Raw genomic sequence first — 23414 nt, forward strand, 5'->3', positions numbered from 1 at the left:
CCACAATAGCCAAACTGTGGAAGGAGCCTCAGTGTCCATGGAAAGATGAATGGATAAAGAAGATGTGGTTTATGTATACAATGGAATATTACTCAGCCATTAGAAATGACAACTACCCACCATTTGCTTCGACGTGGCTGGAACTAGAGGGAATTATGCTGAGTGAAATAAGTCAATCGGAGAAGGACAAACATTATATGGTCTCATTCATTTGGGGAATATAAATAATAGTGAAAGGGAATAGAGGGGAAGGGAGAAGAAATGAGTAGGAAATATCAGAAAGGGGGACAGAACATGGAAGACTCCTAACTCTGGGAAACGAACTAGGGGTGGTGGAAGGGGAGGAGGGTAGTGGGTGGGGGTGATTGGTTGGTGGGCACTGAGCGGGGCACTTGACGGGATGAGCACTGGGTGTTATTCTGTATGTTGGCAAATTGAACACCAATAAAAAATAAATTTATTATTAAAATTAAATAAATAGGGATCCCTGGGTGGCGCAGCGGTTTGGCGCCTGCCTTTGGCCCAGGGCGTGATCCTGGAGACCTGGGATCGAGTCCCACATCGGGCTCCCGGTGCACGGAGCCTGCTTCTCCTTCTGCCTATGTCTCTCTCTCTCTCTCTCTCTCTCTCTCTCTGTGACTATCATAAATAAATAAAAAATTTAAAAAAAATAAAATAAAATAAAATTAAATAAATAAATAAATAAATAAATAAATAAATAAATAAATAATAAATCAGGAGCAGCCATTGAGTAGGTTGAGGACCAGGAGACCATGTATTCCAGAATCAAGTGCTGAACATGATCACTTTTCTTTGCTCGCAGGCACTGCTTTCCCTTCTTGGTTGTGCTTCCTTCTCTGACTCCCCTGTGTAGCTCCTATGCATCATTTGCATCTCACTCAGGTCTCACCTCTTGGGGAAACATTTCTCAGATTCCATCTCCATCCTTTATCTGGGTTGGGTGCCCATTCTCTGTAATTGCATAAGGCTCTGTGTTTAACTCTATGAAAGCTCACTCTACAGGGGCCTCCCGGAGGGACCTATCATCCCTCAAAGCAAGACTAATCATTCTTTCCTACACGCTAATGCCAAGTCCTGAGTAAGTGTTAAAGAAAATGCCCTCATCACATTGTACTGAGATTATGTGTTCTCTTATATATCACTCCACTAGACAGTGAGCTCTTAAAGACATGGGATCTGTCTTTTTAATTCTATATCCTTCACCTAGGGAATAAATACATAGAATATACTCAATAAAAGCTTGTTGAGACAAAGATTGACTTTATGGTTCTTGTACAGATTTGATAACTATAAGTGAGTATCCACTGTGGGCAAGGCTCCACATAAGGTTACATGGATAATATAATCCTTTTTAAAGGTAGAATCATTGCTGAGAGTTCTGACTTTCTTTAATTTTTGGCAGGCAGTGGGTGGATTTGACCAAATCGGACATCTTCTGGAACACGTCTGACACTGGCTGGGTAAAGGCAGCTTGGACCCTCTTCTCTGCCTGGTCTAATGGATCTTGTATTTTTGTACATGAGCTGCCCCGAGTTGATGTCAAGGTTATTCTGAATGTAAGGAACAAAAACATGACTTATGAGTTGCATGTAAATGAGTGGAATATAGGTTTTGAATTTGCAGGAGAAAAGGCATGAATAAGTGACAGTAAGGCTTCTTTGGTGGCCTCCTTCCATATCTGATTTCTGCTCATTTGCCTATCTTCAATTATTGCCTATCCTCTAACTAGATCCCTAGTCATAAGACCATTTCATGTCTCTAAACATTTGCATATTCTATTTTATCTGCATTAGGTAGCTCTCCCTCCATCACCTTCTTCTTTATGCTCCTGTTAAAACCCTAATTATTTTCCAACACTTTGAGAAAAATCATAGTCTACTTCTCAATTCCATGTGCTACCATCCCTGGGGCTTAGTGTGTTTTATCCAACACTGGAGTCCTGGTGACTCTGGACTCCAACCTCCCAGGATTTTCTCATAATTATTGAGCCCAGTGAAGACATGGGGCACCTTTCTTCTGCCCTCCACATTCTAATCGCCATTCCTTAAAACATCTGAGGCACCATCTGCCTGTGCCCTTTGCATGGAGGTAAGCTGTCACCTGGTGGCTAATAGCATAGGCTGTACCATCACTCAGACCTGGTTTCTGATCCTGCGTCTTCCATTTGCTAGCTGTGTGTCCTTGGGGAAGTCACTGAATTTCCCTGAGCCTCAATTTCCTCATCATCATCTGTAGGAAGAAAGGGATAATTCTATGTTCTATGGAGAATGAAACTAGGCATAGGGCCCAGCACATATTGATTATTATTGCCACGATCAAGCTTACCATCATCATTATTCACTATGGGCTTGACCAGCCAATGTGTGCCTTGTCCCTCTACTGCCCATAGCCCTTACTTCCATAGTGTTAGTTATCTACTGTAGTGAGTTAGCCCAAAACTTAGCAGCTTAAAACAAACATTTTTAATCTCAGTTTCTGGTGGTCAGGAGTCTGGGAGAAGCCTAACAGCTAGTTCTGAATCATGAGATTTCAGCCCGGTATGTCCATGTTTAGAGCAGCATTATGCCTAATGGCCCAAAGGTGTGGAAGCAATGCAAGTCTTATGGGCGATAAACAAATAAACAAAATATGATACATACAGGGATCCCTGGGTGGCGCAGTGGTTTGGCGCCTGCCTTTGGCCCAGGGCACGATCCTGGAGACTCAGGATCGAATCCCACGTCGGGCTCCCTGCGTGGAGCCTGCTTCTCCCTCTGCCTGTGTCTCTGCCTCTCTCTCCCTCTCTCTGTGTGACTATCATAAATAAATAAAAATTAAAAAAAATATGATACATACATACAATGGAATGTTATTCAGCCTTTAAAAAGAAGAAATGGCACATGCTATATCATGGATGAATCTTGAAGACATTACATTAAGTGAACCAAAACAGCCACAAAAGGGCAGATAGTATATAGTTCATTTATATGATGTATCTAGACAGGTTAAAATAATAGAGACAGACAGTAGAATGGTCAGGAGCTGAGGGAAAGAGGAAATGGGGTGTCATCATGTAATGAGCACAGAGTTTCATTTTGGGAAGATTTTTTTAAAGTTCTGGAGATGGATAGTGGTGATGGTAACCATTCAATGATCACAACAATGTAAATGTATTTAATACCATTAGACTGTAAATTTTTAAATGGTTAAAATGGTAAATTTTATGTGGTGTGTATTTTTTGTAGGATTTTATTTATTTACTCATGAGAGACACAGAGAGGCAGAGACATAGGTAGAGGGAGAAGTGGGCTTCCTGTGGGGAGCCTGATGCAGGACTTGATCCCAGGACACTGAAATCATGACCTGAGCCAAAGTTGATGCTCAACCACTGAGCCACCCAGGTACCCCTATGTGGTGTGTGTTTTACCATAATAATAAAAAAAAAGATGCCTGTCAGGATCACAATTATCTTAAGGCTTGACTGGGACTACAGAATATTTTAAAAACCCACTCATGTGATTTTTAATTTTTTTTTTTAATTTTTATTTATTTATGATAGTCACAGAGAGAGAGAGAGGCGCAGAGACACAGGCAGAGGGAGAAGCAGGCTCCATGCACAGGGAGCCCGATGTGGGATTCGATCCCGGGTCTCCAGGATCGCGCCCTGGGCCAAAGGCAGGCGCCAAACCGCTGCGCCACCCAGGGATCCCCCACTCATGTGATTTTTAAAAGACTAGTTTCTCACGGACTATTGGCCAAGGGTTTCAGTTTTTTGCTATATACATTCCAGTATATTCACATCATGGTGGCCTCTTTTCCCCAGAGCAAGTGACTCAAGATAGGGAGAGAGAGGGACAAAACAGAAGACAGAAGCTCTAGTCTTTATATAACCTTTATATAAACTTTATATAATCTTCATAATATTTGTGTGTCCTTGGGAAAACAAATGTTCTAGACAGAACTAATAAAAGTACTAAAAATAGATCAAACTATCTAAAGGACAAAAATCAGGGAGTATCAGCAAAATATTTTTGCTGTGTATGCTCAAAGTAATGTATATTTGTCCTCAGCAACACTGACAAAGCCATTACATAAAAAATAATTAGGGAATTCAAAGAGGAAAATATCTACTAAAAATATTTACTATAAAATAGGGATAGGACCCTATACATATAAGGAATGAGTAAACATCATTCAATATTACCTATTTGTTTTTTCTAACCAATGATATATTATTGACCAAAAGTAACAGTTTTAATAAAAGTGTTTTCGAGATTCTTTCCTTCACCATAAAAAAATGGAATGACTATTTTTAATTGAGTAAAATTTGATTTGATTTCCTGTTTCATGGTACCAAATTAAAAATATTCATCATGAAAAAAAAAAAACTTTATATAATCTTGAAAGTGGCATCTGTCACCTCTGAGGTATGCTATTGGTCACACAGACCAAACTTGGTTCAATATGGGAATGGATCCCACAAGAATGCAAATATCAGGAAATGACATCATTCAGGGCCATCTTGGAGGCTGGATGCCACACACAGTTTTTACCCACTCTCTGTTAATGAGAATATGAAGACCCAGTTCACTGCTCCATCTTCACAAAGTCCCACCCCAGTACCTCTAAGAAGATCTTCTACCCTTTGTTTTTGTTTAGACTCTCTCCAGGTTCCCGATTACCACCTTCTGTTGTGTTCCTACCATCTTCCGGCTGCTGGTACAAGAGGATCTGACCAGGTACAGCCCATCTGTTGGTGATTTGGGGACCTAATATGTAAATATACAGCAGTATATATACACATTGACACTCACCCTCTCATATCAACTCTGTCTCAGTCTCTCTCTCTCTCTCTCTCTCTCTCTCTCTGTGTATACACACACGTCTGTGATTCTTTATGTATAGAATACATATTTGGAATATAGATATATCTGTGTTTATCTCACACACGCACACACACACACACACACACACACACACACATTCAACCATACACATATACACCTATTCCTTTGCAGATGCCTCACAAAAATAAACTGCACCACCACCCCCTGCCCAGGAATTTCCATTCAGATGGAATTGGATAGATTTAAGATAGCCTGAAATTTAGCACTTGAAGTAGACTGTCTACCCATAGGCCATTCTCTCAGCAGTGTCGGCTACTTCTGTGAGGTTGGAGAAATTGTTGGCCACCTTTGTAATGGGATTTGTGGTCAGAGCCTTAGGTCTGGTGGGACTAGCAAGCCTACCACAATAGATGTGCCATCCTTCATCTGAAGACTAACTCCATTCAGCCATGCTGAGAGAATGCCATTGGGCATCCCACAGAAGACAACAAGACACTGTGTGTGCATGGCTCCCATCCAGGGTGAACCCAAAGCAACATCTGCTAGCAGGACAAGTCTAGTTGCTGGAGTGTTTGGAGACCTGTGACCCTTCAGTAACTTCCTGACTCTTATCTTTGTCTATTCTATTCTATTCTCTCCTCTCATTCCATGTATCTGTCCATGAAGCACCTAAGAGAGAGTTCTTACATGATTCTCCTGGTGAATTCTTCTCTAGTGTAAGAATTTATCTCATTCATTGATCTGTTGTGTATACCTCACACATATTCAACCATACACATATACATCTATATCCTTTGCAGATGCCTCACAAAAATGAACTCATGATTTTAACAGCAAGCAGACTTTGAATAATTTGCTCAAAAACAATTTGGCTGAAAGGTATTAGGTAACACTAATTAATAGTCAAACCAAGTTTATCCAAAGGGAAAAAAATGGTTGAAGTGTATTTGCAACCACCCATTTTTTACATTTTGAGTAATTTGTTGCATAGGGGAGTAGTTTTACAACATATTTAATATCTGTAGGAATTTTTGGCCTATTCATCAGAATTGTCAGATTTCTAGAGGGCTACTTTTCACATTTTAATTTGTAATCAATTTATCTTTTTTTTTTTTTAAGATTTTGCTTATTTATTCATGAGAGACACAGAGAGAGGGGGAGAGAGGCAGAGACACAGGCAGAGGGAAAAGCAGGCTCCATGCAGGGAGCCTGACATGGGACTCGATCTTCAGGATCACACCCTGGACTGAAGGCAGCGCTAAAACACTGAGCCACCAGGGCTGCCCTCGATTTATCTTTTTTAAACAGGTAGCTGTCCTAACCAATTGATTAGGAGTTTGTTTTCAACCAAGTTATTTTGGCCAATTTACCTGGAATTCACTACGTTATGCCCAAACCTACTCTGTGATGTTCTGATTTTATTTCAAAATCAGATAGGATTGATTTTTTAAAAAATGTATCTGCCCATGAGGAATATGCCTGCAAAGCCAGAGGACAGGGCACTTGGAACAGATTATAGAACCTGGACTTTAGCCTCCAGTGGCTTTAGATGTTTAGACCTGAGCAACAGTGCTGGAGGGTGAGGTGGGGGATGGAGAGATCCTGACCAGGTGACCTTGTCTTCCAATGGAGAAAGGTACCAATTTCAGAGCCTGAGACACTGTGTGACAGGAGGAGAGGCACTGAATCCTGATGTGAGAGAGAAGTGGAAGAGCCAGGTGGGCCTGGAGCTGCATGAAGGCTATGGCCAGTCTGAAACAGTGAGTGCTACTGGGTCCCGGGTCCCTGCCACAGGTCACCTCCACCTGAGCCCTCAGCCACTTGGTGGAGATGGCCGTTCCACAGAGCTTCTTGCCTTTCCAGCTGTGACACCTGTCAGGGACTACCCTGCCCCCTGGGGAAAACTGATAACAAAAACCCATCAGCTTTTCTCTTTTTTGGTTTAAAGATAAAGTGATTTCACTAAGACACCATAGCCAGCAAACCAACTCTTATGGCCACGGGTGCTGCTTATCTCCACCAGAACAGCCTGTATCTGTCTCTGGTCAGAGCACAAGATCTTACACAGTATTCCCCACAGCCATCTGGGCAGCAGAAATTTGGTGGTCAACCAAGTCTTTTGGCTTAGCAACACATTAGGTTCTTTATGTGTCAGTGTCCAGTAGGGTATTCAATAAATGTTTGTTGACTATGGAAAGAAGGAAGAAGACAGCAAGAGAGGATAGGAGAGGAGAGAGGGATGGAGAAGTAGAAGGCTGAGTAAGAGAAAAGACAGGCACCAGGAAGGAGGCTATGGGGATACATCTCCACCTTACCGGATCTGCTTTCTCTCCAGGTTTTAATCTGTGCCAATCTAAAAGGCATGAAAATCAAGGCTGGATCCATGGGGAAAGCATTCCCACCTTATGATGTGCAGGTAGGCAGCCTGCCCCAACTGCTATTGAGGCTCAGTTTAAAGAGGAGAACAAAGTGCATGTCCTAGGTTAGCAACAGCAGGCTCAACTTGTGGAGTGGTCTGGCTGTGTAGATATCCAGACATGGCTCTATGATCTCCCTGCCAGGTCGTGGATGATGAGGGCAACATCCTGCCTCCAGGAGAACAAGGGAATATTGCTGTCCGAGTCAAGCCCACCCAGCCCTTCTGTTTCTTCAGTTGCTATTTGGTAAGTGGAAGGAATGGCCATTTTCACAGTGATTTCTGTGTGATGAGCTTTGCCTTCTGCAATTTATAAATACTTCTTTGTTTAACCCTTGTAATTACTGCATGAGTTAGGTTGGCACTGTTGTGCCCAAGATCGCAAATCCGAGATACCGCCAGGGGGCCTACACCGATGCAAACACACAAGGGTTTATTTACAAGTTCGAGCCTGGGTCCAAGTGTACCTGACGCAGCGGAGCAGGGACTTGGACCCCGAGACTAAGAGGCTTAGCAACTTTATAGGGGCCAGTGGCCAATGGGATACGCAGAAAGTTGCACAGTCATGCTGACCCAGCACTATTATTGATAAGGTGCTATAATCGATAAGGAAGTGAGAAAGATTGACTTATCCAATGTCAAGCAAGTAGTATGTGCAGGACATGGATTTAAGCATGGGTATGTCTGAGAGTGCAAATTTATAATGTAGGGGTCAGCCCATCGTTTTAATGATGGGAAAAATGCAGCTCAGAGAAGAGAAGGGACTTCACAAAAGTCAAATGCAATTTGTATCAGAGTCTAGTTTTCAGAATTCTTTTTTGTCTTGAGTCTTGTGTGGAGAGGGGTCTGCTGGGAGGGCTTGTGTCCAAAGGATTCTAGTCTTAAGTTTCTGTGATTATCCAGTAATGACCTCTCCCTTGGGCCCACTTTGGCTGGTGTTTGCTGTAGACTTTCTTTTTGGCAGACTCTTCTCTATAAAGCTCTACTGACCTGGTTTTGGTTGCACATTAGAAATACCTTGGAAGCTTCAAAATATGATGGATACTAAAGTTCTGCCTGATGAGATCAACCTTCCTAATGATGTGGATCAGTTCCTCTGGTGATTCAAAAGTACAGCCAAGGTTGAGAACCATGGCTTTATTAGGAACTCCATCTGTTGTGCATATGATGCCATCAATCAGCTATAACACTGGAAGGAACAGATAAAAATCAGTCCATTTGTTTTTAGAATGATGGATATGTATTTTAGTGGCTTCTCTGTGACTATAAGAGAGACAGTCTTTCATGATATTTCATTTAAAGTCACAAAAGCTTACCTACCAGAAAAAGCCAAAAACAAAAACAAAAACCAAACAACAACATAGTAATACACCAAGAAGAGATCATTTTAAAATTTTAATGCATTTCTTTCTAATCATTTTTGCAAGCAATAGCAAATCCTTGACTTTTCTGAATAATGTATTCATTCATTATTTATCGAGTTGCTACTTGATGCCACAAGTCTACAGCAATGGGCAGAAAAGACAAAACCCTGGTTCTCACAGAGCTCACATACAGGACCTTTCTGGGTCTGTGATCATTCCGATGGGCAAGTCCAATAATTTGTAGAGTTATTTCCTGGACAAGAACCTTTACTTGTTTCAACTTTTTCATTCTAGCACTAGCTGTTAGTTTTTTTCTTGGGTCATTTTTAACTAAGAAAAAACACCATTAAACCTCAGTGAGATAAAAGCCATCTGTCATGTCAGTTTGGTCCGAAATAAAAGTTTGATATATTCATACGTAGCTAAGTTTCGGCAGTTTCTTCTATTTAGTTGGTCATTTATTTTATCCCTGTACTGATAACATAGAGCCTCATCCAGGAAAACATTCTCCTAAGTCTTAATATCTACTAGAGCAAGCCTCTCCTTCCTCAACTTCTTTAGAAATGTTTTAGCTACTATCAGCTCTCTATTCTCTCATGTACGTTTTAGAATCAACTTGTCAAATTCCATGGGAAGTGTTTATTAGTATTTTAATGAGTGTCCCTAAGTCTATAGATCAATTTGGGGAGAATGAACATATTTATGACAGTAAGCCTTTCTATCCTTCCATTTATTTATATCTACCATTTTGTGGAGATTTAAGTTTTCTCTTTATATTTCTCATATTTTGTGTGAGATTTATTTTCAGGTATTGACAGCTTTTTTCTTTTTTCTTAGAATACAGTTTTTAAATTGGGGCACAAGTTACATACAAGAAGCATACCTATGTTACATGTATATAGGTCAGTGACATTTGACCCATGTGTACACTTGTGTGACCACTACCACAATCAAGATCTAGAGCATTCTTATCACCCCAAAAAGTCCCTTGTGCCTGCTAGCAGTCAATTCCCAAGCTATTAGCAATTACTAAATTGTTTGTTGTTACTAATAGAATACTTTTGCCTTTTTAAAAGAACTTTATATAAATGGAATCATAAAGTATTCATTTATATGGGCTGATTTTTAAAAATTCACTTATTTTACTTAAATTTTACTTAGTTAACATACAGTGCAACATTGGTTTCTGGAGTAGAATACAGTGATTCATCACTTTTGTTCAATACTAAGTGCTCATTGCAACAAGTGCCCTCCTTAATCCCTATCACCCTCTAGCCCATCTCCCACCCACCTCCCTCCATCAACCCTCAGTTTGTTCTGTATCCTTAAAAGTCACTTAAATGGCTTGTTTGCCTTTCTCCTTTTTTTCTTTTCTCCCTTTTTCCCTTTGCCTTCCCCCTTCCCTTATATCCATCTGGTTTCTGTCTTAAATTAAGTGAGATCATATGTTATTTGCCTTTCTCTGACTGACTTACTTCACTTAGCATAATACACACTAGTGCCACCAACATCATGGTCAATGGCAAGATTTCATTTTTTGATGTCTGAGTAATATTCTTTTTATTTTTCTATATCTATATCACTTCTTCTTTATCTATCCATCAGTTGATAGACACTTGGGCTCTTACCATAGTTTGGCTATTGTAGATAATGCTGCTATAAACAACAGGGTACTTGTAACCCTTTGAATCTGTATTTTTGATCCTTTGGGTAAATACTTAGTAGTGCAATTGCTGGATCATAGGGTAGTTCTATTTTTAATTTTTTGAGGAATCTCCATATTGTTCTCCAGGGTGGTTGTACCAGTTTGCATTCCCACCAACAGTGCAAGAAGATTCCCCTTTCTCCACATTCTCACCAACACCTGTGCTGTGTTGTTAATTTTGGCCATTCTGACAGATGTGTGGTATCTCCTTGTGATTTTGATTTGTATTTCCCTGATGACAAGTGATGTTGAACATCTTTTCATGTGTCTGTTACCCAACTGAATGCTTCTTTGGAAAAGTGTCTGTTCATGTCTTCTGCCCATTTCTTAACTGGATTATTTGTTTTTGGGATGTTGAGTTTGGTAAGTTCTTTATAGACTTTGGATACTAACCCTTTATCAGATATGTCATTTGCCATTACCTTCTCCCATTCTGTAGGCTAGCTTTTAGTTTTGTTGATTGTTTCCTTTGTTGTACAGAAACATTTTATCTTGATGAAGTCCCAATAGTTCATTTTTTCTTTTGTTTCCCTTCCTGGTGACATGTCTAATAAGAAGTTGTTATGGCCAAGTCAAAGAGGTTTCTGCTTATGTTCTTTTCTAGGATTTTGATGGTTTCCTGTGTCACATTGAGGTCTTTCATCCATTTTGGAAATTTGTTCCTGCTTTGTCAAAGATTGGTTGACCATACGGTGGAGGGTCCATTTCTGGGCTCTCTATTCTGTTCCATTGATCTATGTGTCTGTTTTTGTGCCAGTACCATACTGTCTTGATGACTACAGCTTTCTAGTATAGCTTCTAATCTGGAATCATGATGTCTCCAGTTTTTTTTTTCTTTTTCAGGTTACTTTGTCTATGTACAGTGTTTCGTGGGTTCATACAAATTTTAGGATTGTTTGTTCTAGCTCTGTGACAAATACTGTTGGTATTTTGATAGCGTATGCATTAAGTATGTAGATTGCTTTGGATAAAATAGACATTTTAACAATGTTCTTCTAATCCATGAGCATGGAATGCTGTTTCCATTTCTGTGTGTCCTCTTCAATTTCTTTCATAAGTGTCCTAGAATTTTCAGAGTACAGATTTCTCCCCCCCCCCTTTAGTTAGGTTTATTCCTAGGTATCTTATTTTTGGTACAATTGTAAATGGGGAGCAGCCCCGGTAGCTCAGCAGTTTAGCGCCGCCTTCAGCCCAGGGCATGATCCTGGAGATCCAGGATCGAGTCCCACATCCCACTCCCTGCATGGAGCCTGCTTCTCCCTCTGCCTGTGTCTCTGCCTTTTTCTCTCTCTCTCTCTCTCATGAATAAATAAATAAAATTTAAAAAATTGTAAATGGGGTTGATTCCTTGATTTATTTTTCTGCTCCTGCATTATTGGTATATAGAAATGCAAATTTTCTGGACGTTGATTTTATATCCTGAAACTTTGCTGAATTCATGTATGAGTTCTAGTAATTTTTTTGGTGGAGTCTTTCATGTTTTCTACTTATTGTATCATGTCATCTGCAAATAGTGAAAGTTTCACTTTATCCTTGCTAATTTGGATGCTTTTTATATCTTTTTGTTGTCTGATTTCTGAGGCTAAGACTTCCAGTACTATGTTAAGTAGTAATGGTGAGAGTAGACATCCTTGTCTTGTTCTTGACCATAGGGGAAAGGTTGTCCATTTTTCTTCACTGAGGATGATATTAGCTTGTGGGTATTTCAGTTATGGCCTGTATGATGCTGAGGTCTATTCCATCTATCCCTACTTTGTTAAGGGTTTTTATCACGAAAAGATTCTGTATTTGATCAAATGCTTTTTCTGCATCTACCAAGATTATCATATGGCTTCTATTCTTTGTTTTATTAACATGGTGTATCATGTTGATTGATTTGTGATTATTGAACCACCCTGCAACTCAGGAATAAATGCCACTGGATCATGGTGAATAGTTATTTTAATGTACTGTAGAATTTGATTTGCTAGTATTTTATTGATAATTTTTGCATCCGTGTTCATCAGGGATACTGGCCTGTAATTCTCCTTTTGAGTGAGGTATTTGTCTGGTTTTGGAATGCTGGCTTTGTAGAATGAATTCAAACGTTTTCTTTCCATTTCTTTTTTTTTTTTTTTTTGGAACAGTTTGAGGAGAATATTTACTAACTCTTCTTTAAGTGTCTGGTAGAATTCTCCCAGGAAAGCCATCTGGCCCTAGACTTTTGGTTGTTGAGATTTTTTATTATTGATTCAGTTTCTTTGCTGGTTATGGATCCATTCAAATTTTCTATTTCTTCCTGTTTCAGTTTTGATAGTTTGTAGGTTTGTAGGAATTTGTACATTTCTTTCGGGTTGCCCAGTTTGTTGGCATATAATTTTTCATAGTATTCACATATAATTGTTTATATTTCTGTAGTGTTGGTTGTGATCTCTTCTCTTTTATTTGTGGTTTTATCTATTTGGGTCCTTTCTCTTTTCTTTTTGATAAGCCTGGGTAGGGGCTTATCAATTTTATTAATTTATTTGATAAACCAGCTTAGTTTTATTAATCCATTCTATTGGGGTTTTTTGTTTGTTTCTATATCACTTATTTCTGCTCTAATCTTTATTATTTCCCTTTTCCTGCTGGTTTTAGGCTTTATTTACTATTCCCTTTCTAGCTCTTTTAGGTGTAAGTTTAGGTTGTGTATTTGAGACTTTTCTTGCTTCTTGAGGTGGGCCTGTGTTGTAATATGCTTCCCTCTTGGATTGTCTTTGCTGCATCCCAAAGATTTTGGATTATCATGTTTTCGTTTTATTGCTTCCATGTCTTTTTTTAGTTCTTCTTTAATTTCCTGGTTAATGCATTCATTCTTTAGTACGATGTTCTTTAACCTTCATGTACTTGTGGTCTTTCCAAATTTTTTCTTGTGGTTGATTTCAAGTTTCAAAGCATTATACTCTGAAAATATGCATAGTATTATCTCAGTCTTTTTGTATTTGTTGACGGCTGATTTGTGACATAGTATATGATCTATTCTGGAGAATGTCCCATGTGCCCTCAAAAAAATGTGTATTCTGCTGCTTTAGGATGAGATGTTCTGAATATATGTGTTAAGTCCATTTGGTCCAGTGTGTAATTCAAAGCCTTTGTTTCCTTTTTGGTTTTCTGCTTTGATGATCTGTTGTCCACTGCTGTAATTGGGGTGTTTAAAGTCCCCTGCTATTACTGTATTATTATTAATGAGCGTTTTTATGTTTGATATTATTTGACTTATATATTTGGGTTCTCCCAAGTTGGGGACACAAATATTCACATTTGTTAAATCATCCTGTGGGATAGACCCCTCAATTATGATATAATGCCCTTATTTATCTCTTATTATAGTCTTTCTTTAAAATCTAGTTTGCTAGGGTGCCTGGATGTCTTAGTTAAGCAGCTGCCTTCAGCTCAGGTCATGATCCCAGGGTCCTTGGATCAAGCCCTGCATTGGGCTCTCTGCTCAGTGGGGAGTCTGCTTCTCTCTCTGCCTCTCCTCCTTGCTTGTGTTCTCTCTCTCAAATAAATAAAATCTTTTTTAAAAATCTAGTTTGTCTGATAGAAGTATGGCTACTCTGGCTTTCTTTTAGCATACATTAGCATGATAAATAGTTCTCTATTCCTTCACTTTCAATCTGCAGGTCCTTAGGTCTAAAATGAATCTCTTATAGGCAGCATACAGATGGATATTGTTTTGTTTTGTTTTTTAAGATTTTATTATTTATTCATGAGAGACACAGAGAGAGAGAGAGGCAGAGACACAGGCAGAGGGAGAAGCAGGCTTCACGCAGGGAGCCCATTGCGGACTCAATCCTGGGACTCCAGAATCAGCCCTGGGCTGAAGGCAGCGCTAAACTGCTGAGCCAACCAGGGATCCCTCTAGATCTTGTTTTTAAAGCCTTTCTGATACCCTATGTCCTTTGATTAGAACATTTACTCCATTTATATTCAGAGTGATTATTAAAAGATATCAACTTAGTTCCACTGTGTTACTTGTAGAGTTGTGTTTCTGGTGATGTTCTGATTTTTTCTAGTCTTTGTTGCTTTTGGTCTTTTTTTCTCTATGCAGAGTCCTCCTCAAAATCTCTTGCAGGGTTGGCTTAGTGGTCACAAACTCCTTTAGTTTTTGTTTGTCTGGGATACTCTATCTCACCTTCTATTATGAATGACAGCTTTGTTGGATAAAGAATTGCTGGCTGCATATTTTTCCCATTCAGCACAGTGAATATTTCCTTCCACTTCTTTTGGCCTGCCATGTTTTGGTGGTCAGATCTGCTGCGAACTGATCTGTCTTCCCTTGTAGGTTAAGAATCCCTTTCCCTTTGCTGCTGTCAGGACTCTTTCCTCATCTTTATATTTTGTGAATCTGACTGTGAAGTGCCTTGGCAATGGTCAACTTTTTGAATTGAATGGGAGTTTTCTGTGCTTCTTGGATTTTAATGCCTGTGTCCTTCCCCAGCTTAGGGAAATTTTCAGCTCTAATTTATTTGAATAAACATTCTGCTGCTTTTTCTCTCTCTTCATCTTCTGGGACTACCATGATATGAATGTTACTATGTTTTAATAAGTTGCTGAGTTCTCTAACTCTATCATCATGGTTCATCACCTTTCTTTCCCTCTTCTTTTTAACTTCATTATTTTCCATAATTTTATCTTCAGTATCACTGATTCACTCCTCTGATTCATCCATCCACATTTTGATGGCCTCCATCTGGAAGTGCATCTCAATTATAACATTCAAAATTTTGGCCTGACTAGATTTTAATTTTTTTGTCTCTGCAGTAAGAGATTCTCTAGTGTCTCGCATGCTTTTTTCATACCCAGCTAGTACCCTTTTAATTGTTTTAAATTCTAGTTCAGACATCTTACTTATTTCTATATGGATTAAATCCCTGGCCATGAATTCTACTTCCTACTCTTTCTTTTGGGGGAAATTTCTCCATCTCATCATTTTGTCCAGAAAAGAAAAGAAAGAAAAAAACCAAAACAACAGCAACAAAACAAAACAAAAACTAGATCCTGGATGCATCTTAATCTGCTTATTAAAAGGATCTAGATCCCAAAAACAGAAAAAATAAAAATAAAAATAGCCTCCTGGGTGGCTCAGTGGTTGAGCATCTGCCTTTGGCTCAGGTTGTGATGTTGGGGTTCTGAGATCCATTCCCACATCAGGCTCCCCACAGGGAGTCTGCTTCTCCCTCTGCCTGTGTCTTTGCCTCTCTCTGTGTGTCTCTCATCAATAAACAAATAAAATCTTTAAAAAAGAAAATACAGTGAAAGTACACCAAAAAATTTAAAATATATCTAAAAAATTTTTAATTAATAAATTTTTTTAAAGAATTGAGAAAAATAAGAAAATAAATGACAAAAATAAAAATAAAGAATAAAAGTACCAAGGAGGCTAGATGCTATTTTCCCCTAGAGCTGAAGCTTTGCAGCCCTCTATGTCAGTAGACGGTGTGAGTGAGTTGTTTGTACTGGTTTTCTGGGGGAAGGGCCTGTTGCACTAATTCTCAGGTGAATTGGTGAAATTGGCTTAGTGGAAATGGGTCTCAGTTGGCAGGGCTTGGTGTAAGCCGCTCCAGCCTCCACTAAGGTGTTACTGTTCTGCTCCCTGAAGGCTTTCAGTGCTGATGGTGGTGGGGCAGGAGGTGAATATGGCAGCCCCCCAACTCCCACAGTTGAAAGTTCATGCCACCCACTCTTCAGTAAGCCCTCACAGAAGAGCAGTCAATCATTCTTCTGTCCCCAGTTTCCATCACAACCCTGTATGCACCCTGCCTGTGTCTGAGATTTTTATCTCAGGCACACAACTGAATTTCAAAACTCCAAATTTTAGGAAGTCCTAAAATTTGTGGTCAGAATGTGCTGTTCTTCCCAGGTTTGGGGGCATAGGTTGTTGGGAGGGTTCTCCCTAGCTTCTGCTCTTTGCCAGACCTGTCCCAGGAAAGCAGTCACTGGACCTAGGAATGATTCACAATTTATGGCAAAACAGAGCAGAAAGCCAGCACCTAGACTGGCTGTTCTCAACTACCTCCCACCCTCCTATGCCTGGGAACAATGCAGCATTTAGGTACCATCCATTCTTTTGTGGCCCAGGGGATCCTGAGACCATGGTGTCACACTTAGGTTCTTACCTGTTTCACCACCTGAGCACCTTTAAGCCAGGCACATACCTATGGTAGCAGACCTCTAAAAGTTCCAATTCTGTGCTCTGCTGTTTATAATACTTTGCTGTAGTCTCCACCCCCCGGGCTCTCTCCCTAATGCTTTATCCGCAGCTATATCTCTCCAAATTCATGTCTCTGCACCTCCTACCTTCCAAAAGGTAGTCACTTTTCTACTTGTAGACTTGCAGCTTTTGTTCTCTCAGAGCTCATATTGATGTCTCAGGTGTTCAGAATGATTTAATAACTAGCTGTATTGAAGGGATGAGACAAGCTTAGGGCTCCTCGAATTATCCGCCATCTTAACTCCCCATCTGGTTTCATTTACTCAGCATAATGGTTTTGAGATGCACCGAGATAGTTGCACAGTGCAGTAATTTGCTTCTTGTTGAGTAGCAGCTTCTTGAAAGCTTTGAGAATCAGAATTTTTTTTTAAAGTTAATAAATTTTTATTTAAGATTTTTGACAAGGTTAATAAATTTTTATTTAAGATATTTGACATGTGATTCCGTCTGCCGCCAATCACCATAGTTCCACCAAAGCCAGAGTGATGATCTTAAAAATAGCACCTTTAAAACAAACTTTTGTTCAATCCATAGCTGTCACTGTCCTGTAATCTTTGAGGTCCAATTTCTTTAGAGCCCCATTTAGGGTCTAATTAGATAAATGATCTCCCTGGTTCTCAAACATCCTTTAAGTCCAGACACTGTTTTCAAGTGAAAAAGCCTTAATATTCATATTCCTATCTTCCTTTTCGGACCATTCTATCCTCTGTCCCATGTTTTTGGATTTTGATGCTCTCTTTTTAGATGAAGCAGCTTCTTCAGGATATTCCTCTTGTCCTAAATACAGATTCATTTTCTTTGGTATTTCAGAACTTACTATGAAATAATTATTGTCCACCAATTTGATATCACATCCATCATCATGTTCAAGTTGTTACAGCCTCTTCCACTGTTTCTGACTCTTCGATAGGAGAGAGAGATCCATCATCATCCAAGTATTTGTATCTACGACTGTCAAAATCTTCCCCTTCTAAATCTTCACCAACATTCATTTGTTTCAAGGATTCCTTGAGATAGTATTCATACTTCAATTTTTCAAGGTAGTTGAAAAATCCTCATGCCACCGCTTGCTCAAAGGTTAAAATCTTTCTCCATGGTAATGGCTTTTTTACATTCTCAGATTCTAAAAATGGGAACCCAGATCCTTTGTCTTTAACTTGTTTCTTTTTTTTTAATTTTTATTTATGTATGATAGTCACACAGAGAGAGAGAGAGAGAGAGGCAGAGACATAGGCAGAAGGAGAAGCAGGCTCCATGCACCAGGAGCCCGATGTGGGATTCGATCCCGAGACTCCAGGATCGCGCCCTGGGCCAAAGGCAGGCGCTAAACCGCTGCACCACCCAGGGATCCCTAACTTGTTTCTTATTTATTTGGGAGCATCTAGTGGTTTTTCTTCCTTTTGGTCTTCCCCTTAGTCTTCCTTTTGGCTTACATTTCCTCTTTTTACGTTTCTTTCTTTTTTTTTTTTTTAATCTTTCAAAAATAGCTTTTAAAGTCAGTGGTCTTGGTTCAAAAGAGGAGTCACTAGATGAATCCCTTGCTTCAACATCTCCAGATGAATGAACAAACTTTCTAATAGGGTTTCTTTGCCCCTGTTTTGGTGAGTAAGGGACACACTGAGTCTTAAATAAGCTGCTACCAGAAGAATTATCACTTTCATTGTCAATTTCTACAGCTGAATCAGATGCTATTATAGGTTGAGAAAATTCGTTACATATTCTCCCCCAAGTCCTCTCCAAATTGTATTCACCACTTGTTTGCTTCAGAGTTCTCAACAATCACGTGGAAGGAAAGCGAGAATCAGAGTTTGATTCATTTTTCCCCTTTCTTCTACCCTTGCCTTTTGGCCAACTGCTCACTTTCTACCTTCAGTGATTCCTGAGCACACAGAGTATCAGTGTGCTCTTTTATCCTAAAAAAAAAAAAAAAAAAAAACAGAGCCAATGGCCTTTGTCCACTCTCCTACATTAACTATGCTTCCTTGGACCCTTCCAAGGGATGGTTGTGAGTGGCTGTCCTTAATCATTTCCTGGCATTTCCTTCCATTTAAAAGAGAGAAAATGCACAGCTTTACAGCTCTTTGTCCAGTGAGAAAGTCTGGCCCAGATGGTCTTTGAGAACTCCTGGACTTCCAATTAGGGGTCCCCAGCCTCCTGTATGGGCCTTTGAAGACCATAGCTTTCTTGAGTTGATGTGCCAGGATGGCCTTTCATGGGCTTACTTTATCTTCCAGGACAATCCTGAGAAGACAAAGGCAACAGAACGAGGGGACTTTTACATCACAGGAGACCAAGCCCACAAGGACAAAGATGGCTACTTTTGGTTCACAGGAAGAAATGACGATGTGATCAATTCTTCAAGGTCAAGTTGTCTACTCTGTCCTTCTCCCTTTGAAGCCTCCTGAGGGAGGGGAGGTCACTTGGAAGAGTTTGTTTTTCTCTTCCAGCTACCGGATTGGGCCTGTTGAAGTGGAAAATGCCCTTGCTGAACACCCTGCTGTCCTGGAAGCTGCTGTGGTCAGCAGCCCAGACCCCATCAGAGGGGAGGTAACTAGTCCAGCCCAGAACATTGCCTCCTGGTTCTGTACCTGTTAGCACCAAGCAGAGTAAGCTGAAAGACCCAGATTATCCCATATTTCACTCCACCCAGGTACTACAAAGTCTGAAATACCACCATGAGGCACACATTCCTTTTGGTTAAGCATTACCCTCATGTCTTTAGAGATATACTCTGGAGAGGAATACAATGAGGAGATACCAACACTTTCATGTCAAGTGGACACAGAACTGAGTCCAAAAGAGATGGACTGTTGGACAGAAGATCTTGGCAGTGGGTACAGGCTCTGTTATCCATCCTGGCCAATAAAGAGTCCTTTCCCATTTGCAGATAAATATATAGCAAACACACCAGACATGGCTGCTGATGGTTCTAAACTGGGAGGAATATCCAACTTAAGGGATGACAGGATAAGTATCCAAAGTGACCCTGATATATCAGAAAGATGGGCTGAATTTAATAAGCTGAGCTTTCTCATGAGAAATGCAAATTCCTTCCCATGGGTCCCAGAGGAATAGATAGAATCAGAAAAATTAAGCTCATAGGGAGACCTATGTGCTTTTCACTGGCTATAAATTCAACATAATCCTACAGTATAGTGTAGTTAACTTATGAAAGTTAGTAAAGCATCAAGCTGTGTTCTCAGAAGCACAAGGGCCAGTGGAGGGGTTCTCAAGGTCTGGACCCTGGACTACTGGTGGCTGCATCACTGGGATTCTTGTTTAAAATACATATTTCTAGACCTCAGGTTAGCCTTGCTGAATCAGAGTGATTGAGGATGCAGACCAAGGCTTCTTCATTTTGACCAGAAGCCCTTGTCTAAGTGTTTCTGATGCCCATTAAACTTTGAGGCCAATGATTTAGAATAAGAGAGGTGGGAGCCCCATGTATGTGCTAAAGAAATCATACCTGGAAAACAATACCTAGTTTTGTATATGACAAATTAGCTAGGGCTGTGACAGATGGCTGTGTGTGCTGTTAATCTGCATATAGTACTCAGAATAGAGCCTGGCACATAGAAAGTACTCAATAAATGTTTAGTAGCTTTAACAGAGAGAGCCTTTCATAATAACCAGACCTGTCTGAACATGAAATGTAGTGAGATGCCCACCTTTGGGAAGCATGCAAGGATGGTGAACCCCTACCTAACAGGATGTTGTTGAGAGAGCTATATGCTTGGGTGAGTAAGCAACCTATTGGCCTTTGGACTCTTCCATTCCTGTCAGAAACCATGTTCTGTTGTGCCTGAGTTCAAGACTCCTCCTCCTTGGTGGGAGGCAGCCTGCAAAGAAAGGCTAAGGCAGAAACAACCAAGGTTCAGAATGTCCCTTGGGACATCTGGCACGGAAGAGGTGAGCAAAATGTTTGCTGGTTGCAAATGCAGACTCAGAAAGACTCACCACCCCTTGGAAGTGGTCTGCATTATTCCCAATCCTGCCTATCCAAGCCTCTGCCAGCTATCTTTCTGGCTAGAAAGACTACAAGTAATGGACCCTGAGGAATTTATGAGTATCCTTTCTCCAAAGTTTTTGCGTCAGAAGAGAAGCTCATTGGCTGCTCACCCTGTTATTTCAGGAAAGAGGAACAGTTTGGGAAATAGGTAGGATCCTAGGATCATTCCACAAAAGCCAGTGCATCCAATAGTTGGTCCTGGAATGGAGGCAATAGGAAAAAATCTGGTGTTGCCCATTTTGCTGGCTGAGCCCAAGGCACTAGGACTTTCATGCTTGGCTGGCAAATGTGAGCACTTATTCACAAGGCTAGGTTAAGGAGAAAAATATTGTTATAGAAGTTTTGAGGGTTTTTTGTTTTCTTCTGGTAGGTTGTAAAGGCATTTATAGTCCTTTCTCCAGCTTACTCCTCTCAAGATCCTAAGAAACTAACTCAGGAGCTCCAGGAGCACGTGAAAAGGGAGACAGCTCCATACAAATACCCCAGGAAGGTGAGCACCCCAGGAAGGGCTTCTAGGACTTGATGAACTGAGAAATCACCTGAGCACACACTACATGGGCTCTCACTCAGAGCCAAGCACATGGTGCCGGGGGAGGGGGGTGGATGAAGGCACAAATAACCGAGCTACTCCTTCAGCCTTTTCTCCGTTTCCTCACTGGCCGTGCCCCAAACCACATTTTGTTCCTACTCTAAGAATTGATGTAAACCAGATTGGAGGGGGGCAGGGTGGTGCTGGATCACATAGGCCAAGGTCATGTGCCCCAGGCTCTATCCGTTTTGGTCATTGCCATTTAGAGAAAACTATAAATCTGGGAAGCTTTCCAATAAAGTGGTAGAGGGTAATAACTTTCAAGTTAAACATGTTTCTAGGAAATGAGATTTCAAAATGTTTTTGTTTTATGGTCACTAGATGGCCTTTGTTTCAGAACTGCCCAAGACAACTTCTGGAAAGATCCAAAGGAATATATTGAGAAGACAAGAGTGGGGGGAGATGAGAGGCACCCCCCGAAAAGCCCCATAAGCCTCTGAAGCTTCTAAGAGGAACTGGTCGGATCACTGGTTAGTCCTTGTTTGGTGCATCATCCTTTCAACCCTTCAGACATCAAAAGGCTTTCAGTTCCAAATGGGCATCTCCAGAATCATTGGAAGACCCCGGAAGAGAGCAGAAGAATGTCACTAACCCAGAGTGCACAGTCCTTGCCAGTCTAGCATATGTTTCATGGCTTGACTTCCCCCTCCCCTGTCTGAAGGCATCTTCAGCAATTGCCCACTGCACTGGTCTTACTCCAGCTGGCATCCTGAAGGTCAGGTCACCATAAAGTCAGTACATGATTTCATTCACTGTGTTCTTATTCACTGCCAGTGGGGGTGTAACCTCTTGACCCTTTTGATAAAGCCATTTGGTAATTATATCCAGGGCCATGAAAAATTGGTTCTACCTTTTAGCTCAGAAATTCCATCTTTTGAATGGATAAAGAAGATGTGGTTTATGTATACAATGGAATATTACTCAGCTATTAGAAATGACAAATACCCACCATTTGCTTTAACGTGGATGGAACTGGAGGGTATTATGCTGAGTGAAGTAAGTCAGTCGGAGAAGGACAAACATTATATGTTCTCATTCATTTGGGGAATATAAATAATAGTGAAAGGGAATATAAGGGAAGAGAGAAGAAATGTGTGGGAAATATCAGAAAGGGAGACAGAACGTAAAGACTGCTAACTCTGGGAAACGAACTAGGGGTGGTAGAAGGGGAGGAGGGCGGGGGGTGGGAGTGAATGGGTGACGGGCACTGGGGGTTATTCTGTATGTTAGTAAATTGAACACCAATAAAAAATAAATTTAAAAAAAAAAGAAATTCCATCTTTGCCAATCACTACAAAAAAAAAAAAAAGAATTCAAGGATATTTACTGGAGCATTATTTAAAAGTGTAAAAAAAGGCGGGGGGGGGACCAATGTCCAAAGACAGTGATTAACTAAATTGTAGTAAATTAACTTAGTAACATATTATGTGACATTTAAAAATATGTCTTGGGGCACCCTGGGTGGCTCAGCAGTTTAGCGCTGCCTTCAGCCCAGAGTGTGATCCTGGAGACCCGGGATTGAGTCCCACGTCGGGTTCTGTGCATGGAGCCTGCTTCTCCCTCTGCCTGTGTCTCTGCCTCCCCCCCACCTCTCTCTGTGTCTCTCATAAACAAATAAATAAAATCTTTAAAAAATATATATATGTCTTGGGGCAAACTTGAGCTAAATTCATTTTAAATCAAAATAAAAATAATATATGTGTAGTGGAGAACCACAACTTTGAAAGGTAAAGGGAAAACTATGGGGAAAAGCCTGAAAGGAAATACAGATGTTAAAAGCAATATGTTAAAATAATATATGTGTAGTGGAGAACCACAACTTTGTAAGGTAAAGGGAAAACTATGGGGAAAAGCCTGAAAGGAAATACAGATGTTAAAAGCAATATGTTAAAAGCTTATTTTCTCCTTTCTTCTACATTTCTCTATTTTCCAAGCCTCCACAGTGAGCATGTATAACTACTGTAATGAAAAAATTATTTTAAAGAAACAATCTCCCCAAACCACATTCTGCCTCCAACACATCATTCCTCAAAAATTAGTGTATTATGTTGTGCCCGAAAGACACTAGGACCTGAAGTTACACCCCAGGAGCAGAAACAGGAAGAGGTGACTCTGGGCCTCTGAGACCAGCCACGTGGTGATGAAGCAGATGGAAACTCACCATCATCTTCAGTGCTGCTCACCCAACTCCAGGACCTCCATTCACTCACCAATCAGTATTTATTGAGCACCTACTTAGTGCCAAGCTCTGG

The 23414-nt window shown here is 40.4% G+C and overlaps 1 protein-coding gene across 6 annotated transcripts in view; it reads left to right on the top strand.

The window, feature by feature from the left end:
* Window positions 1-22801, top strand: part of ACSM5 (acyl-CoA synthetase medium chain family member 5) — a 37892-nt gene extending 15091 nt beyond the window's left edge. For 4 of the 6 annotated variants that reach the window (XM_077906812.1, XM_077906813.1, XM_077906814.1 and 1 more), the window contains 9 exons: window positions 1424-1577; window positions 4660-4739; window positions 6484-6607; window positions 7183-7263; window positions 7409-7510; window positions 18799-18926; window positions 19012-19111; window positions 20944-21063; window positions 21484-22801. In XM_077906812.1, coding sequence (XP_077762938.1) covers window positions 1424-1577; window positions 4660-4739; window positions 6484-6607; window positions 7183-7263; window positions 7409-7510; window positions 18799-18926; window positions 19012-19111; window positions 20944-21063; window positions 21484-21594 — 1000 coding nt within the window. In that variant the 3' untranslated portion in view covers window positions 21595-22801. Of the gene's footprint in view, window positions 1-1423; window positions 1578-4659; window positions 4740-6483; window positions 6608-7182; window positions 7264-7408; window positions 7511-18798; window positions 18927-19011; window positions 19112-19451; window positions 20302-20943; window positions 21064-21483 lie in introns of those variants that run through there. The other 2 variants (XR_013384996.1, XM_077906816.1) reach the window with 2 other exon arrangements.
* Window positions 22802-23414: the final 613 nt, after the last annotated feature.

Source organism: Canis aureus, chromosome 8, assembly GCF_053574225.1.
Source record: "Canis aureus isolate CA01 chromosome 8, VMU_Caureus_v.1.0, whole genome shotgun sequence".
Classification (NCBI taxonomy): Eukaryota; Metazoa; Chordata; class Mammalia; order Carnivora; family Canidae; genus Canis; species Canis aureus.